Source organism: Gadus macrocephalus, chromosome 11, assembly GCF_031168955.1.
Source record: "Gadus macrocephalus chromosome 11, ASM3116895v1".
In the NCBI taxonomy this organism is placed as follows: domain Eukaryota; kingdom Metazoa; phylum Chordata; class Actinopteri; order Gadiformes; family Gadidae; genus Gadus; species Gadus macrocephalus.
In genome coordinates this window covers 22,256,356-22,277,359 of record NC_082392.1, presented here as the reverse complement: position 1 = coordinate 22,277,359, position 21,004 = coordinate 22,256,356, and the positions used below count along the sequence as shown (strand labels likewise).

Here is a 21,004-nt window from a genome sequence, read left to right as displayed (position 1 = left end):
GCAGTCGATTTGGATACCAACTTTCTCCAACAATTAGTTATGTAACCGGGATACAAGCTCAAAAACGAACTTCTCCTATTCTGTAAAATGGATAATTTACAGAATGCACAACATAATCCCCCTCATCTGTGAACTGCCACTTGCTACACTATTTTAAACTTTGATTTAAAAGTAAAAAAGCTAAATTGATCCTCTGAATATAGGAGTTTAGGTTGAAGGATGTATGAACTCGTCTTCATAAGGCTATGTATGTTGAATAGTCAATCATTCTGGGGACGGTCCTAGCATTCTGGGGACTGTCCTAACATTCTGGGGACAGTCCTAGCATTCTGGGGACTGTCTTAGCATTCTGTGGATGGTCCTAGCATTCTGAGGACGGTTCTAACGTTCTGGGGACTGTCCTAACATTCTTTGGACTGTCCTAGCATACTGGGGACGGTTCTAACATTCTGGGGACCGTCTTAACCTTCTGGGGGCGGTCCTAACATTCTGGGGCCGGTTCTAACATTCTGGGGAAGGTTCTAAGATTCTGGGGACGGTTCTAAGATTCCGGGAAATGTCCTAACATTCTAGGGACTGTCCTAACATTCTGGGGAGGTTCCTAACCTCCTGGTGACGGTCCTTGCATCCTCAGGGAATCCCAAAGAGAAGATAGGTATGTATGTCATAATGGACAATTGGCAACAAATTCCTAAACAGCATTGGGCCTTGATTACCGCAGTGTGCACAAGGGGGGCGCTCAGTTTAAATAGTGAAACTCACCCAGACGCCCAAATGACCATCTGGCTGTTATCGGTCAAACATCCTATGTGAAGGGAATTCGTCAGCATCTAGTATCTGTAAATATTTGGTATCTGTAAAACATTGACTACAGCATCCCACTAGATCTATATTTCTAATTCCAAGGAAGACTCGCTGAGATTGAGGAAGTATGCACATTTGTACGATTGCTCAGGAAAGGACTACAAGGCCATGAAACAGGAACAGAAACAGGAAGCTCCTGGCGTCATTAAATGAATCACACAAACATGGCCGTCGCTGTATTGTACCCTACTGCTATATTAAACAGTGCTCAACAGCCTATTCCCATATCAGGGTACCCTCCTAACATACTGGGACCCCCCCCCATACATTCAGGGCCCCCTCCTAACATTCAGAGGCCCCTCCTAAAATTCAGGAGCCCCTCCTAACATTATAGGGAAGGTCCTATCGATCTGGGTATTGTCTCATAATGTTGTTTGTTTTGTGAGATCAGCAATTTGTTCTGACTGCCCTTGCTTTTCAGAGGTTAGGTAGCTAATAGCAGGGGACTTAGCTTAGCTAGCAGTACTCATAGAGCCAGAGCCAGAGACAGAGACAGAGACAGAGACAGAGACAGAGACAGAGACAGAGACAGAGAGAGAGGGAGAGAGAGAGAGAGAGAGACCAAGACCGAGACAGAGACAGAGACACACAGGAGGAAAGGGGTGTTGAGGGCCGTCTGACGACGGGCATGCTGCTGCTAACCGGAGACTAGCAGCCTGTTAGCTCCGCTTCACTGATCTGCTCAGAGAGGTGGAACTCACTGACACATTCACAAGAACACCCTCCAACTATCACACATGCAATTCCGCAGGACAGTGCTATTGATCGTTAATGTTGATATTAATGATAAAATATAGAGTGGAAACCTAATTGATGTTCCTACCACTTCTTAAGTGAGGATTTAAATAGAGTATTGTTCAAATTATGGTAAATAAAAAAAATATTTTGCATGCAGCGTACTTCTACATGGATAGAACATATGAATTGAATTAACATTATTGTTAATATTAAGATTAATTGTGTAATAACATTAACAATAAAACAGGATGTATCATTATATTAAGACATAATGAATAGAACACTAGTACGACTACTGCGGCTATGATTAAATACACACAGTACATACAGTCCTTCCATACAGTATCTACACACACATCACAGATGACGGGGGGAGAGGGGCGGTGGAGGGCTGAGGAGAGAGGCACGAGTCCTCCCACTGCGCTGACGTTAACAGTAATGTAATTTAATTAAAGGCGGTCGGCTCCAGCAGCATTTGATTCTAATAGGTGATGAAGAACTAACGGATACACGGTACTCACACTCACACACACACACACACACACACACACACACACACACACACACCCGTCTGGGGACACACACACACACACACACGGTACTCACACTCACACACGCACACACAGACACACACACACACACACCAGTCTGGGTTGGGGGTAGTGGCGGTTGACTCCGAGGACATCAGGTCACATCCTATCAGAACGAGCAGGAGGGGGGTGGGGGGCAGGTACCAGCTACACACTGGCCCCCTCCACCCAGTAGAACCAGTAGACAACCAGACACAACTCGCTGAACAAAAATACAAATAACTGAGTAAAAATGAAATAACCTAAATATTATTATTTGTGTGATCCAGAAGGGCCGAGGGTGGAAAACGATTACAGCTGACCGCAATAGAAGATATAAAATATTAAAATCTGTTTTCATGTTCAGGGCATGTTGGCAGAGCATCTGCTTTCAGTGTCATATATATTAGATAAATTACAATTGTTGAAAACAATCAGACAAATAACTATTCATATTGTATATTCATAATACCATATGAATATTGTGGATTTACATATAGTCAAATGATAACTTTAGATTTGATTAATTTGTATTGCATTACATAAGTTTGGGTGAATAACTTTGTTGAATATTATTTTTTAATACATTCTCTTAAGATACATCTCTGACATAATCCAATATAATGTACCAGTGTGGGTCAAATTAAGTTAACATTCATCATGAAAATATTAACAATTATAAGAGTATTCATGATACTAATATTCACCAAATATTTTCACCAGTTAGGTTTTACATTGAATAAGATACACATTGTAACAATATGTATCTCAATGGAGGGATTAACTACATTATTTAATTGAGACAGCATCAAACATACTATAAATGTTTAATGCTGAATATTAACAAATATATAACATAATAGAATAATATATTAAATGGAAATCAAGCAAAATTGTAGCTAAATAAATTCCAGTGGCCAATAGTCTTTAATGTTATATATATATATATAATATATATATACACAAATACATATATGTATAGATACACACATATACATATATATATATATATATATATATATATATATATATATATATAAACCATACAAAACACACTAATTATAACAAAACAGAATAAATACACCAAAACCCAATAAATACACTAACAATACAAAAGTCAATAAATACAAATACAATACAAAACCCACTTATTAGACTGTGTTCCTTTGTATCTGCATGCCGACCTTCCCGTCGGTCTGTCTGTGTCTGTCTGAGAGGCTGGGACAAATTTCCTTCCAAAAAGGTGTACTATTTGTGATGATTTGGTTTAATTCTAATTAGCTGTTGATTAGGTAATCCTATGCTCTCTGATCTCTCTTAATGCCATTCCCCACGTTGTTTACCTTCAATTAACAGCCTTTTATCGTGAAATTAAAAATTACATTTACTTCACGGGGAGTTAGGCAGCGTGTTTACGACAGCAAATACCTCATTATTCAAATTGGACTATAACACGGCTGCGTGGAAATGGAGACACACACGCTTCAAAAACACCCTTCTATTCAAACAGTCGATTCTTCACACATAATGGCTGAATGCACTCTCTGATTCTTCACTATTTCAACACAGCCACCAAGGGGCTTGACTCAAACCTATGAGAACAACCTCACCATAACCATGAAGTCAAAACCAAAACAATGGCACAACGTTTTTTGGACATTTCCTTGCCAGATTTGTCATAGTCGAACAAGGCCATCCCGGTGTTGACTGAAAGATAATTTTTTTCCGTCACTTTAACATAAAGGAGTCTCTCTCTCTCTCTCTCTCTCTCTCTCTCTCTCTCTCTCTCTCTCTCTCTCTCTCTCTCTCTCTCTCTCTCTCTCTCTCTCTCTCTCTCTCTCTCTCTCTCTCTCTCTCTCTCTCTCTCTCTCTCTCTCTCTCTCTCTCTCTCTCTCTCTCTCTCTCTCTCTCTCTCTCTCTCTCTCTCTCTCTCTGAGGTGGCAGATGTTGCAGGGCCAGGCTGGCTGTGTGGTAACTCCCTGGCTGACGACAGTCACAGCACATCACATCTCCCAGCGCCCGGGGCGAGCGAGGAGCTGCAGCTGTGTCCTACCGCTAGCACCCTGGGGCTCTCCATGTGAGGGCACAAAAAGATAGATTTCACCCGCTTTCTCTTCCTTTCACCACATCTCCCTTCCCCTGGCCTCACCAGGTCTGCTCTGTTCATCAGGAGGGGAGGGAGGAGAGGCGGGGAGGAGATGAGAGGACAGGAGGAGGTAGGGGAGGGTATGTCTGACTACCTGTTTCTTTCCACCTGTGTGAATAACTTCATGAAAGCAGAGCTCTGAAACATTCATGAGCCTGAGGGATTCCTATTGGCCATCAAAGACAAGCCCCTCCCCCTCCCCTCAGCCTGTCTGCCAGGCCGACTGGGGACGTCTGTTTGTTGTGTCTCTGAAAGGGAAAACTGGGCAGTACACTGTTTACACTTTCATAGAGTACAAGTGGGTGGGTCGATCCCTAATGTCTGCAGCCTGCCTCCTTGACTCCTAACCACTAGCTGCTCCTGATGAGGATGTGTATCTGAATCCTCTGAGAAAGAAAATGAAAAAATAACATAATAGGAGCGATGCTAGGAGGCTGAAACTAAGCTGTTAGCTTCCCCCCGCACACACACACAAACAAACACACACATCGCTCTCTCCTTCCCGTCAACCCACGCGGATGTCTGAAGAGCTTTTCATAGGGACGCTTTAAAACTTCAGCTAAAAAACGAAATAAAACAAACAAGGTGAGATGAAGGGGTACATTTAGCATCAGAACATGATGTTCCATGAGATCCATTTCAATGTAATCTGGTAATTTCAGTGTATTGATTTCCTTCTATTCATTCAAGCTGATTTAATGGGTGCATTGTCTTTCACTCCTGTTTACAAAGCCAAATAGGTTAAAGGGAAACTTCACACATTTGCATTAAGCGTTCAAGAAACCCAGTCATATTTTTGAATGGTCTTGCATCATTCCATAAAAAACGACAAGCACTCCTCATTTTCAAACCCGGCTAGGGGTTGGGACCGACTGACGCTACAGACCTTACAGATCAGTGCCAGTGGGTGGGACTTAGGGGTGTATGGTATAAACGGTATAGAGAGTAGACTACTATCCAGATTAGTGTGAATTTGCTCTACGGTATGGATTTTGACGTTACCGTCTGACCGGTGTGACCGTTAGATCACACGAACGCTAAAGAAGCAAGGATGTTGTACAAGAGACGCAGTCGTTTATTCCTAATATCATCCGGCGCACACAGCTTTTGGCCATGTTCTATAATATATTCTAGAATACTCCGGGAGCTCCGGCGGGGGACCTGGAGCTGTATATCTAAATGATATAACATAATATACAGACATCTATAGTAATATTATATAAAATATCATGGCGAAAGCTGTGTGTGCCTCTAGACGATATTATGAATCTCAAACGATTGCGTTGGGTACTCCGACGTCTCTGGTTCTTCCACTTCCACATCAATCTGAAGTAGACTTAACTGCGACATGGAGGAGAAAGGGATTGTTGCCCGCGATTGTCTTCCGCCTGAGCCCTGCTACGCGCAACGAGGCACCACCGCCTCGGCAGCGGGCAGCGCTGAGCGGTGTTGCCTCGCGGCGGTGGTGCCTCGCGGCGGTGGTGCCTCGCGGCGGTGGTGCCTCGCGGCGGTGGTGCCCTGCGGCGGTGATGCCCGTCAGCGGTGGTGCCTCGCGGCGGTGGTGCCTCGCGTCGGTGGTGCCTCGCGATGGTGGTGCCCCGCGGCGGTGGGGCTCAGGCGGGAGACAATCGCGGGCAACAATCCCTTTCTCCTCCATGTTGTGGTTCAGTCTACTATCCAATGTTTCTTCCCCCAATTCCTTCTCCACCATGGCCGAGAATCAATACACGGGTATTATTTTGCAAACCCGCACCCGCCCGCACCCGAGAATCACCCCTGCTCAGACCCGCTATAAATTGATACCGACGCCCGACCCGCACCACTTATCCACTGTGGACGGTTTAGTTGACTCCTCTGCTCCTCAATAAAATCTCTAGCACCGGAGAAGTCACAATCGCAATCGCAAAACCTGCGACTGACCCGCGCTGTTCAGGCGTCCGACCCGACCAGCACCTGTGTCCGACACTGTACAATATCTTTCCACCGTTTAATCCAAATTGTGTGGGTCACCCGTTGGGTAGCCTACCCGAACCCATGCAGGACTCTGGCTGAGATAACCCCCACTACGAGTCTTTACTTGTTGTGGAAGTTCCAGAGACGTCCAAGAACCCGACGCAGTATTAAATTCATAATATCATCCGGAGGCGCACACAGCTTTTGGCCGTGATATTATATATTAGGGATGTAATGGTATGAAAATTTTACCTCACGGTTAGTGTGACCAAAATACCTCAAGGAAAGTTGATTCCCCAAGAAGTCTGTTAACTTTTCAACCCCAGCGTCCTCGGTTGCTAAGCGACGTCAACGTCTTTGGGGGACTATTACTCTGCTGATCAACACTACGAATGCTGGCGACAAATAAATTGTAAAAAGACACACTGTGTGAAGGTATTTTTTTTACTTGTCAAGTTCTCCGTCATGCAGCCTGTGTTCAGTAAAAAAAGAAAAAAAAAGCGATCTGTTTTCGGCGCGTTTAATTGTTTCGGCGCCTATCTGCCTAATCCCATGTTGTAATAATTTTGATGTTGAATGTTGATGGCGCAGTTGGTGAAATAAACAGATTGATTTCATACAAATCATAAAATCCTCTCTCTGTGTCATTGCGTGTGCGTGTCTCCGAGGTCCGTGTGTGCATGCGTGCGTGGATGCTTTGGGGGTTCTTGATTGACCGATTATCGAATATTATTATTCGAATACTACTCTGCGAATATTGAATAGTATTTTTGCCAGAAATGCACATCCCTATTAGAAGGCTGATGGATGTCTTGAGCGCTGTCGTCTCCTCCTTCCGCCATGATTCCAACTTCAAGAAACTTAAAAACACTATGTTGTAGGCTACACAGTGCGCCTGGGCGGCAACTTCAGGAGACTCGGATGAAGCGCTGTGAAGGATTAAAGCATACGGTTTCCACACGGCGGGCGCGGTAATCCACTGAGATAATAATTTGATTTGAAATGATGAACGGTATTTGTTATTGACAAGATTTTTATCGAGGTTTACTGTTACACCGGTGACCGTTACATCCCTATTATATATTATATTATATTATATTATATAGATACCTATATATTATAAAATATTATATTATTTAGATATAGAGCTCCGGGAGTACGCAAACGGCAACAATTACTTCTCCTCCATGCTGTTGCTCACGCAGGACTACAGGGAGGCATTGTGAGAGTTGTCGTCTTCAATCCGCAATCTCGGTCAAGAAGGCACAAAATTTGAAATTGATGTTACTATTCGACTAAATATATGACCCACTTTCAATACAGATTCATTTCTCCAACGGGGATATTCTCCTTTAAGGAAACCGATGAATAGATGGAAGGAAAATAACCAGATAAATAATATGCCAAACTATTCATTTATGAATGTATTCCAATCACACACACACACACACACACACACACACACACACACACACACACACACACACACACACACACACACACACACACACACACACACACACACACACACACACACACACACACACACACACAATATGGAGGCATATTGTGGGATGTGTGGAGCATCTGGTGTGTGTTTGTGGATTAGAGAGTTGACGTCAAAACATCTGCATGGGTGTGGCTCTACTTTCTCAGGTCCCCAGTTGATGAATCTGTTGTTCTGCGTAGGGATGTGGGGCGGCTGCCAGGGTACGACCATATAAGGTTGCTTTTGTCCCAAACCCAACAGCTGCATTTAACAGCAATACAACAATTTCCCCTCTCTCTCAGCACACAAGCAGCTTTCCAAAGCTCTGATTGTCTCTGCTCTGCTATATTTAGAGTGAGAAATACTTCTTTAATTCATATCCCCTCCAGTTATATTGATATAGTCCCTCTGTCTAAAGTTACCAGGTGTATTCCCCAATGTCCACACACTACTAATCTGTAGGTTTCAGTGTTTCAGACTCACCTTTTCCGCTGAGGTGGGACGCATCACTGAGACGCGGTCATACTGTCGCCGTAGCAATGCCCACAAGGCGTCGACCCGACCCTTGGGACCAAAACAAAGATGCTATATTATAATTTATGTTTGACGTGACCTGGGATCTGACTGAAGAAAGAGGGTGTGGCCTCACCTTAATGGGTGTGTACCACTTGTTCTCTACGTTCTGATTGGTGGGCATGGATCTGGGTGGCGGTCGCCGGACCATAGGCTCCTCCTCCTCCTCAGGAACTGAGATCACAGCGTTCTTCGCCATCTCAAGCCGTGCCCCCTCCTCGGTGGATCCCTTCTCTCCCCAGCGCACCTAACAAGAGTTAAACAAGGATAGATTAACTCTTATAAAACGTGTAAAACTGTTATAAACTGAGTCAAACTGAGTTTAACATACAGCGTAAAGGCTGTTATAAACTGAGTCAAACTGAATTTAACACTGTTATATACAGCGTATAGGCTGTTATAAACTGAGTTAAACACTGTTATAAACTGAGTTTAACACTGTTATATACAGCGTAAAAACTGTTATAAACTGAGTTTAACACTGTTATATACAGCGTAAAAACGGTTATAAACTGAGTTTAACACTGTTATATACAGTGTAAACACTGTTATAAACTGAGTCAAACCAGAGCCCGTCTACGGAGAGCCTTGGCACTCTCTATTGAGCCCCATCATATCAAACTTGGTTGCAGTTCCATTAGAATTCCACTGGGGGTGATCACCTGATTGCAGAATGAATGTGGGTCTATGGTGCTAGACGGCTAAATGTATCTCTTTCACCTGCTTGTTGTTGAAACATCGCAGATTTCATTTTAGATTCCGTAATTTCAATATAGATCATAGTTCAAAAGTTGAATGAATGAGTACTTTTGTCTGTTTGATTTCTTACAGTTTGGGCCGTTGATTGGCAGTACATGCTAGCATTCTGCTAATGAATGCTAATTGGTCAGGGACAGACTTGCGATGATTACGACCAGAGACCCTGCTTTATTGCATCTGAGGCTAAAGCAGAATCATAAACGTTATCTTAAGAGGACTTTCAGTCAAAGTTAATTGTTATACATTATATGTGTATGCATATATATATATATATATATATATATATATATTAGTGCTGTCAGTTAAACACGTTATTAACGGCGTTAACGCAAACCAATTTTAACGGCGTAAATTATTTTATCGTGCAATTAACGCAAATTTATATATATATTTTTTTAAAAATAAAATTCTTTGCTCAAAACAAAGAAGCAGTAGCCTGACTGCTATGTTCAAGGCAGTATGTTTGTATGTTCATCGTTTAATTGCATTATAGGCTTTTTTTTTGTATCGTCCTGTTTTGATCAGTATATGCCAATGTTGTTATCAATAAAAAAACATTTGCACAAGACAAGCCGATGCACTTCACCATGTTGATAAGAGCATTAAAATGAGAAAAATGAATGGGAAAAAGAAATCAAGGGATATTTAGCATAGAAAAAAATCTGCGATTAATCGAGATTACTCGCGATTAATCGTGAGTTATCGTGAGTTATCTGCGATTAATCGCGATTAAATATTTTAATCGCTTGACAGCACTAATATATATATAGATATATTCCGATGTGCTGAAGTGCCAAAGTGACTCAGAACTCACTGTAAAGCAGGACCTCTGGCAGTATGCCGTCATGATGACAGTATGCCGTCATCATGTACAGACTGGGAGTTAACATACAGGGGAAATATTAGCAGGTTATCATACTGGGTGAGGGTTAGCATAGAGGGTAAAAATCATCATACAGGGTGAGCGCAAGTATACAGGGTAAGTGTTAGAATAGAGGCTGAGTGTTAGCATAAATGGTATGTCTTAGCATCGAGGCTGAGTGTTAGCATAGAGGGTAAGTGTTAGCATAGAGGCTGAGTGTTAGCATAGAGGGAAAGTGTTACCATATATGCTGAGTGTTAGCATAGAGGGTAAGTGTTAGCATAGAGGCTGAGTGCTAGCCTAGAGGGTTAGTGTTAGCATAGAGGCTGAGTGTTAGCATAGACGGTAAGTGTTAGCATACAGGGTGAGGGGTAGCATGTTAGCCTATAGGGTGAGACAGTACACAGACATTGTTAGGGCCAGTGCCCCCCCCCCCCACCAGACAAACTATATGCAGAAGTAACAACTACAACAAAACTATTATTTCTTTGGGCTAGAGTGGCACTTAAGCCAATGAGGGCACAGGGGCATTGGGTCGCTGCAGCCTCCCCTTGATAGAGGGTGAGGGATGCAAACAGCTGGGGGAATGTGGAAGCATTTGTGTCTGTTAAGCTGGGAATGTTTTTTATTGAATTCATCACATCTGTCGCTAGCCTGACGAGCCTGTGAATAGAGTGGTGATTAATTCATTGATTAATTAGCAACGTAGCCCTGAGCCAGTGGCTAAGCCTCACAATACAGAACAGCTTTTCACCATCAGAGAGAGACGGGCAGCGACAACAACGCTCCGTCAAGAGGAATATGAAGGCAGCAACGTCTCATAGAAGGCGAGGTTGATTTATTGGAAGGGACTGAAAGGTGTGGTTGGGCCACTTATTGTTTATTGTTAGAGAGGGAAAAGAGGAGAGAGGAGATCAGAGAGGAACAGACGCCATATATAAAGAGGGAGGAACGGTAAAAATAGGAGAAAAGGGTGGGGAGGGGAGAGGGAGAAGAGAGGAGAGAAGAAGAGAGTTGAGAGGAGGAGAGCTGAAGTGTGATATAAGGAGGCATCTGGAGTGATCATCTCTTCTAATGATGACTACATGAAGAGCCCTGGGGGAGGAGATCTTGTCTTCAAAGAGGAGGATTTAAGAGGCGATTCCCTGCAGATTAAAGGCGAGGATGGGGAGCGTGAAGGTGTGTTTATGAGCCTGATGTCCTCACATCATCTCCAGGAGGACACATCAGGTTTGACATGTCTTCATCATCAGCAGAGTGAGGAGGAGGAGGATGAGGAGGAGGAGCAGGATTCAACCAAAATGCCTGCTCCCATGATCTTACTTCCACCCAACCATCACTCCTCCTTTGCTACAACACAGAGTTCACACACTTCCACGAGGCGATGAGGGGAAACGAAACACACCTCCATGCGTTTGATGCCTCCTGCCCCTCTGCCACCATAGTACGAGGCATCCACCGTGGGCCACTTCTTCTTGTGGTCTGGCTCTGGCTCCTGGTGGTGGGGATGGGGATGAGAGGACAGAGAGAGAGTTGCATCACAATACTGTGTTAAGTTCTGCATTACAATCACCTGGCTTGTTTCTGGGAGTGTTTAAATGAACACCAATGTCGTGATTGGTCGAAATACCATAGTTCCGATCACAGGAGATGTGGCTACCTAAATTACAGACCTGTAGGCTGGGTCATGTTTATTCTCTCGTCTTTCTGGAGAGACTATGTTGTCATTGGATAAGTCAGGTGCAGGAGTAATGGAACGTCCCAACAAACTGGTTCAGTACTGGTTTCAACCGGTTTAGTGGTTAAGACGTGTACTAATCTGGTTTCAACTGGTGTTCCAGAACTATTGTTGTGGTTGAGCACTGTACTTACGGGAGGGGGAGGCCGGCTGGGGGGAGGAGGTGGAGGAGGGTCTTTGATGACCTGGAATAAAAACACATCAGACGTCAGCAGAATGAGACACTAACGCAGCACTGAACATGGCAGGCCGAGGTCTGGGGGAGGAGGCGAGCATTGAGCCTGCCAGGTCGAGGTCTGGGGGAGAGGAAGCAAGGAGGGGAGGAGGGCTGATGGAGACAAAGGGAGTCATCTTGTCACACAGCCTAGCTGTGGTGGCCACCACTCCTAAGTGGAGGGGTCCTCCATCCCTTAGGGCCCTCTGAGGGCCAGTTGTCCAGCAGTCATGTTGCGATACAGGTGTGGTCGTTGGGGAATGATTGGTAGTTGTTAATACAATAGTTATAATTAATACAATAAATGCGTTGATAATTAATAGATAAATCTAACCTTAATAATTATAACTATTTATAATTATTTATACAAATGATAAATTAATAATTGTTTGTTGCCCTTTAGTTCAAGCCTTTTAGTAAACAGTCTCTCTCATGTCTCACGTTTTGGTTTAGTTCCTGTTGGTTGGTCTGCCTCTATGATTTTATGTTAAGCAAATTCATTCATTCATTTATTTATTTTTCACCTCCCTTAAAATTTGTTTTCCCACTACCTGTTTTGGATTAATTTGGCTTCATAAAATAAAACCCCTACCTGTTCCAACCGCCTGCATTCTGGGTTCTCCAGTATTTAAACACTCCCTGTGGAGTGGAGCAGTGGTTCTCCAACTTTTTCTACTAGGGAACCCCCTCTAAAATATCTTTTCAGATTAGTAACCCCTTCACCAGCACAAAAAGTGCTATAAAAATGAAAATAAAATAAAAATGAACATAGATAATGTATGTGTGTTCTATTTGACAGTGTAAACATGAACATTAAAAAGGTGCAAATACTCACTAATTTTTTGAGGACCTTCAGACATTTGTGCCCAGGGGCCTATGATTTGTTAATCCGGCCCTGATAGCGACTAGTATATAACAACTAGTATATAGTGACCAGTGTGTACTCCCCAGAGTTATAGTGACCAGTGTGTAGCACGTAATATTACAGTTTCTGATGGACATGTCTGAATCCTCTCAACAGCTTAAATTCTGTTTTCAACAACGGACCGTTAAGATCTAAACACCAAGTAGAGCCCACGCTTAGCTCAAATCGAATTATTCAAATGTTCTGCAGGAGGCCAAACGTTTTCTCAAAGGAGGTAAGGAAGAAACATGAGCCGCCCTGGCACATGGAAACCAACAAACACCTCCCCTTACCTTCCAATCATACACCTGTTAGCTCCTTTAGAACATCTCCCTATAAGTACCAGATATAAAAGGCTTGAGCGCCAGGCTAAGATTTGGTCAGCATGCCAAACAGCCTTTAGTATATTAGTCTTTAAGATGGATAGGTACTGGCTTAACCCGCTATGCATTTGCTAAATTGGTTGTTCATAAAAATAAAAATAAACTAACGGTTGCATATCATAGATCCCAGCAGCTGTTTCATTGACAGTCAAGCGCAAGCATACCATTACACCGCCCTTACTGTTGTCATTAAAATAATGAAAATAATAAATTTGACTTAATGAATAGCACTCTGGCTGGGTGTTTAGCCTCTCCATACGCTGATTAACATGTGAGAGGCCCACCTCGCGCTCAGCGGATTAGCTCCTTTATAAAGTAATTACACAGCAGATTTCGGGGCATATTGTAGGGTAAATAAAGCATTAAAGACACGAAAGGCTGCGCTCTACCCACCTGATGGACAGATGTGATGCTAACACCAAGGGCACTTAGCCACCTGACACCAGCCACTGCAGAATGCTTACACCCAGAATCAGGTGAACGTGAGTGAGTGAGTGAGTGAGCGAGTGAGCGGGTCAGTGAGTTAGTGAGGGTTAGATATTAACTTGCACAGGTACTGTGTCCTGGGAGAAGCAGATCTTCCACTCGCATGCGAACTGGCATGCATTCTCGCATTCATCCTCAGTGCACCCTGGCATGCATGGCATGCACCCTCACACTCAGCCTGCCATTCACCCTTTCATGCTACAGCTTTACATGCTAATGCGTTGTTGGTATTCCAAATATGCTTCCATTCCATGCCCCCCCCCCCCCCCCCCCGAGCAGATGACACACTCTCCTGCGTGGCTGCGGACCCCAGCAGCAGACAGCACCTGGGGGCCATCTGGCGTTGCGCTCGGGCCCCGATGTGATCATCTCAGCTTATTCTCCAACGTGTCGATTTAATACAAGCTTAGAGGATGATATTGTTCACAGCTGATATAGATATTCATATAGACCATCTATTACACCCAAAACAGCTATTTTAGTTTTTTCAGCAAAGCAGTGGAAAAGAGCATATGAATAGGTTCCTGTTCATGTGACAGGAGCTTTGAATTCAGTCCCTGATTTGAATTACTGCTGCAACTAATGATTATGTTGTTGAATCCAATGATTAATTAATCTTTTAGTTGGGAACATGTGTGTGTGCTTGTTGGCTTTCTGTGATCAGCCGCCAAGAAAAAGGGTTTAAATGTTTAATAATAATATCAAAACTAAATCCCTGAATCTATAAGCAGCAACATTGTGTGTGTGGGGGGGGAAATGTCAGGTTTTATTTAAGTCCTTTACATCGTCTGCAAGAGCATTCTCTGGCTCAATAAAGGATCTGACAGCAAGAGTTCTACACTGCCTGCAAATGTATTCGCTGAGGTTATGAAATGTTACACACAGGATGTGGCCAATAGCTACTTCCTGTTTTCAATCCTCCTCTGTGGTGCTGCGACACCAATAGAGGCATGAGAGGTTAGGAGGTCTACCACACGAAGAACCGTTTCATTATCATATTCCAGTGTATGGAAGGAATGGTGTACGGCCCCAAATACACGTTTCCATATTTCTGTTAAAAAATAGGCTGTAACTGGTGGAGTGGGTAGAGTAAAGGGAGGCAGTGAGAGGTTAGAGTGAGTGGCTGGGTAGTCACTGGGGGGGAAATAGGAGAACTCACCAGAGTGCAGCAGAGCGGCCAGAACCACCACATGAAGGCCAGGGCCAAGACCAGGAACAGGATCAGGAAGACCAGGGCCACCACCAAGCCATTGGACTAAACATACAGTCCATAATATTAACATAAAACATCATATACGATAACGTATCATGTAGTATAGACAGACCTGGATCTTCTAAACTAAGCTGGTCAACACTAATATCACAGAATAATAATACAATGTCATGTTAAAACATGTATACATAGTAAATCAACACAAGAGAAATAAACCACACACACACACACACACACACACACACACACACACACACACACACACACACACACACACACACACACACACACACACACACACACACACACACACACACACACCTCTCCAGGTCCACTTACACAGGTGGAGGAAGTGATGGTGTAGGAGTTTGAGATGAAGGCCTGGGTGTTGTTCAGACTGATGAACACATCCATGCTCCTGGAATGACATCATCAACACCTTAACAGGGTTAACTTACTAGGTTAACCATAACCAGGATATCAAGGTTAACCAGGCCTTAGTAATAACCATACGTTAACCAAAACCTAACCAGGTTAACGAGACTTTGGCCAGCCATAAGCCATAATCAGGTTCACTAGGTTAATCAGGCATTAAACAAGGCTTTACCATAACCAGGGTTACTGAAGAATGATAATAATATTACATTTCATTTTGATAGCACCGATCGATATGTTGACCAAGTTCTATGACCCGCACAACAAGAATCATCAGGAGGAAGGAGGCGGAGCTAGCATAAGGAGCTAGGAGGAGGAGCTTAGAGAAGGAGGAGCAAAGAGGAGGAGAAACAAGAAGGAGGAGCTAGGAGGAAGAGGAGATAGGAGGAAGAGGAGCAAAGAGCGAAAAGAGCTAGGAGGAGGAGTAAGGGGTAAGAGGATCAGAGCCTGACTGGAGCTCAATTAAATAACTAATGATGAAGGGCACTGCAATCTCCATACGTCAGTTACGGCCTAACCAATCAGTAGACAGCTAATGAGAACGAGAGGGGTGAGCCTTCAAGGAGAAGAGAGGAGCCAGGGCTATGTGGAGCAGAGGAGGAGGAGGAGCTGTCTGCTTGGGAGAGGAGGAGGAGATGCTAGGTCTAGAGGAGGTGAGAAGGCGAGGTCTAAAGGAAGAGAGGAGGAGCTGAGGAGAGGTATAGAGGAGGAGAAGAGGAGGTAGTAGTAGGTCTAGAGAATGAGAGGTGGTGCTGAGGAGAAGTCTAGAGGAGGTACTAGGGAGAGGCCTAGAGGAGGAGGTGGTGCTAGGTCTAGAGGAGGTGCAAAGGAGAGGTCTCGAGGAGGAGAGGTGGTGCTGCGGAGAGGTCTTGCGGAGGAGAGAAAGAGGAGGTGCGGAGGCGAGAACGTCCAGACATACCTCAGACCAACATAGACCAGACTGTATGCCAAGAGCAGATCATGAGCAGAAGATGCCAGACCAGGCTATAATATCATACATGTTCCTCAATTTCTCCAGTGCATTTCTCTAGATTTACCCACAAAACACAAACGTGCGAACACACACCTAGTATGTCTGAGGTTCGACGAGGCATTGCAGGGTAATGACGAAAACTCTTTAACCTGACATGGTGGAGGCCAGGCTGTTAATGACGATCAGGAAGTGATTTAAGCAGTGGACAGCACTTCCGTCTGCTGGCCTGATGCGCAGAACACACCATAACTGTCTGGACCAGTCACATCATCACATTACATCTGGGGCCGTATTCACAAAGGATCTTAGGGCTAAAAGTAGGTCCTAACTGGCGAATTTAGGAGTAACTCCTAAAAATAATGGGCGTGTCACTCCTAAATTTAGGACTCCTAACTTTTTTCACTAAGAGCAATTCACAAAGTATTTTAGGACTAAAAGTAGCACCTAAGTCTAGGAGAGCTTAAAAGTCCTCAAGAGGACTCCTAACTCAGTAAGACCTATTCACAAAGAATCTTAAAATGCCTGCGAGACGAAATGTTAGGGTATTCAACTTATTGTGGAGTTAATGCGCGATGCAATAACATCCCCGACTAACAGGAATAATCCGATTAGTCCCGAAATAAAATGTTATAAAAATTATAAATTATAAAAAAATATATCTAACTTATAAAAAATAAAAATAATTGCGCCATCAAAAGACGAGGACGTGTTCGTCAATAGGAAGAAAGTGCATTCCATCAACACGCAGGTTGTTTTTGATGCAAATTTTAACATAGCCTACTGGATGTTGTTGCAAAGTGGCCTGGATCTTCAGCTACCCATGATTCGCGCATTTTAATGGTGAGCGGTCTGAGGCAGCTTTTTGAGATGTACCAGTTGGGTGTCACTTGCTGGGTGACAGTGACTATCCATGCAAGACGTGGCTCTAGACACCCTACCTTAATCCACAACCGGGAGCACAGTTAAAGTGTAACATAAGTGATTACGCAGATTACGCTTAGTCCTATGCGTAAAACACATCGTATTGGCTCTTTGCGAGCACACAAACATACACGAAATGTTGTGGAGAGAGGAATTGGGCAGATGAAACGTCGGTTTCATGTCCTCCACGGCGAAATACGCCTCACCCCAGAGAGGGCAAGCACAGTAATCACTGTATGTGCCATTCTACACAACCTTTGCAAGCGGAGGAACATTCCACAGCCAGACGATGATGATGATGATGGCGATCAACATTACAAGGAATTTGGCCGTGTGGAACCGAGTGGACAGGCATTTAGGGATCACTTTGAAAACACATTTTAGGTAAACACCTTGGCACAACTCAGTCAACACTTGGGTAGTTCGTAACATTTATTTTCTTTTAGATTTTACGTATTTTTATTGTTTGCTTTCTCTCTCTCTTGAACGTGCAGGCTACAACGTCATTATCGTGGTCTGCACAAAATTGTCATCATGCGTGTATTCTGCTAACTGCACTATAACTACTTAATAGGAATTAATTTCTAGCCTAGGCTATTTCCTTGTTTTTCGGTGATTCAGATTTCATAGTCTGAACAACCAATCACCGAACTGACCGCTTCTAAACTCGTGCACGAGAATTGACGTAATCCATAGCAACGGCGCGTCACTCTTAGTTCACTCTTTGTGATTTATCCTTAGTAAGAGTAGGTCTCAGCGGCTTTGTGAATAACTTTTAAGAAAAAACTCCTACGTAAAATGTTTTAGCGCGAGTTAGGAGCACTCCTAGCGGTAAGATAAAATGCTTTGTGAATACGGCCCCTGATGTTCCCCTGAACAAAATGCTGAGGACTATGCAGCAGATGATGCTGCAGCTTCCATGTTCTAAAAGGATGAATTTGTCCAGTGGATAAGGTGTTTGACATTCAGGGCCTGGGTTAAATTTTCAATGTGTTCAGTCTTACCTATAGGCAACCTTTAAAAGACTCATCACTGTCACTGTGGACAAAAGCGTGAGCTGAACGACTAGATAGTAAAATAGTCCATACTAAATTAGCCGAGTGTTTCTGGAACTAAATGCCAAACTCCAAGTGACTGAGGGCAGCGTGTATAGTTGACGAAGCCACCGCGGACAGCTAGAAAGCAGGCTGAATAATTCAGGGAAGGATCACTGTCGCTTCACTCTTCCACGACGGACAAGCCGTGAGTGACAGGTCAGGGAGTGTTACTGGGAGGAAGGTGATCGTCGTGGGGATGCTGGGGCATCAGCAGGGTCATAGCATCGGCACGACAACAGAAGGATTCTACTCAATATAAAGTTAACTCCCCCCCCCGCGCTTGTTTCTCTCCGCAGAGAGCCAGAGGGGCCGGCTCCAGGGACGCTAATGGACCCTAACTTCCCTCGAAAGTTCCGGAAACGGAGAGATTGAATTATTGAAGGCGGAGCATATGCATGCGGGCCTGTCATACGGGATCCAGGAGCCATCAGTCTGGACCTGACTGGTCCCGTCCGGATTGCTCAGCATCAGTCTGGATACAGGGGTTCTGAAGAGAGGAGGAGACCATGCTAAAGGGCTCCAGCAGTGAGGGGCCAGAAGGAGGAGGACGGCAGCCCGGCAAATCAACGCGTTTGGGAAAAGATCCATAGTGCTGAAGGAAGTAACCTTTACGTTTACATCAAGGGGATTTTGCTGACGCTTTATCCAAAGCGACTGACAACCATTCATTTAATTTTAAACATTCACGCACCGACGGCGGAGTCAGCCACACAGGGCGACATCCAGCTCTTCAGGAGCAGTCATGGAGAGGCGTCTTGTTCAGGGACACCGACACTAGGAAGAGCCGGGGATTCGAACCAGCACCCTTCCGGTTAAGTCAACCCGCTCTACCTACTGAATTAATGCTGCCCAGTTACATTGCTAAATTCAAAGCAATAGGGCAAACACTGACAAACAGCTCTTTGCCTCTTCACCATCAACCCACCATCGAACCCATAACCTTTGACCCAGAAACCCCCACAGGCGTCTTCCCTCCTTCTTCTACACACGGACACTCCATGTTTACAACATCTTCATCATGAATACATGCATGCTGTCTATCCATCCCTCCCTCCCTCACTTGCCCTGACCCCAGCCCCCCTCCCTGGGGGGGGGGAGCCGGGGCCAAGGGGAGGGGCTGGTGAATAATTGACGTGCGGTACTGTACCTGAGATGTAAAACAGGTGTTGGGACCTCTCTGTTATTTTTACTCTCCCCATCCCAACTGTCACCCCACCAGGGCCATCAACGTTGATAGAGGAGGGGGGAGGGGAATGCATGCATCAATGATTTAAATTGATAGGAGGTCTTTGTCCGCCTCACCCTTTCTCTTTGTGTAAGTCATACGTACTGGCACTCAAAAAAAATAAAGCTATCTTTGTTGTATACGGGGAATGGGTTAAACTAGTGATTATTAGGGAATGGGACTTGGTTCGATGAACATCCTTACTGTACAGACGGCAATATATTGTTTCTTATCTTCTGACAAATGTACTTATTGTAAGTCGCTTTAGATAAAAGCGTCTGCTAATTGCCCTAAATGTAAAGGTAGAAGGGAGAGAGAGAGGTTAACAGGACCGGACCGAGGAGTGAGGAAGGGTATCAAGCAGAGCTCCGTGTGTGACGTGACCACTGTCCACCTGCCCAGGATGCCTTCACTCCTCGCCAGAGATTAAGGCCCAATCCCATTTCTACCCCTTACCCCTTCAAAACAAGGTGGAGGGGTAAGGGGTAGAAATGGGATTGGGCCTAAAACATGCATCCCTGGTATTGGCGGCCTGAGGGGGTGCCAGAGATCCAACGGGAGTGGGAAGGTAATGTGGGGCAGAGAGGAATGGAGTATTCCCTGCTCAGGGAAAACCAGCCGGGACTGCGAAAGAGGAGGAGCAGACAGATGGAGGGAGCCAGAACATTCCGGGCAGGTGGTCGGGGTGCGGGGATTGTCAGCTCCTGGTGAATTATTTACAGGGGATGCTGGAGGAAGGAAGGCATGCATCTGTCACCCATCCAGCTAAAAGCTCCAGCAGATGTGTCTGCTCGTAGGCTACCAGAGGACTTCTTAAGGGTCGCTGTCGGCAGCCAAGAGTTAATCAAGCAGGCCGCCTCAGACAGAGACATCGAGCATCCGTCAGGCGCCTGAAGACCATAGCAAGGGTCTGGCCACAGAACCACAACACGTCTATTATCTACCATTCCCCCCCCCCCATCAGGGCCTGGCCACAGAACCACCAAACCTCTGCTATCTACCATATCCCCCATCAGGGTCCGGCCACAGAACCACCACACGTCTACCATCTACCATAGTCCCCAACAGGGCCTGGTAGGATGAGGCTTGAGATCGGAATGATGAACCTGATAACCAACGTAGAGGACTTCATTATAACTCCTTCTCTAAAGAATGACTCTGTGTAATGATGTGTATGCCTCCTGTTGGAGATACTGTACAGGAGGTGTTGAAGAGAAGCTACACAATAAAGGAGGTGTTAGAGAGGCGTCTCGTCAGAGATAAAGGAGAGAGGAGGTGGCAGAGATAAAGGAGGTGTTGGTGCTAAAGGAGGTAATGGAGATAAAGGAGGTGTTAGAGCTAAAGGAAGGTTGGAAAGGAGGGAGGTGTTGGGGCTTTATGGAGGTTTGAAGGAGGTGATGAGATAAAGGAGGTATTAAATGTCGCAATCGACTAATTGTTTTCAAACTAGATAAATTTTTTT

The 21,004-nt window shown here is 44.5% G+C and overlaps 1 protein-coding gene across 1 annotated transcript in view; it reads right to left on the bottom strand.

Moving 5' to 3' along the window:
• The window catches only part of antxr2a (ANTXR cell adhesion molecule 2a), a 49,236-nt gene that overhangs the window by 11,457 nt on the left and 16,775 nt on the right, over nt 1-21,004 (bottom strand). Inside the window, exons 11-16 of the mRNA XM_060065904.1 lie at nt 15,231-15,309; nt 14,838-14,933; nt 11,826-11,876; nt 11,359-11,448; nt 8,409-8,579; nt 8,243-8,323 (exon numbers count right to left, since the gene is read on the bottom strand). Of these exons, the coding sequence (XP_059921887.1) occupies nt 8,243-8,323; nt 8,409-8,579; nt 11,359-11,448; nt 11,826-11,876; nt 14,838-14,933; nt 15,231-15,309 (568 nt within the window). The remainder of the gene's footprint in view (nt 1-8,242; nt 8,324-8,408; nt 8,580-11,358; nt 11,449-11,825; nt 11,877-14,837; nt 14,934-15,230; nt 15,310-21,004) is intronic.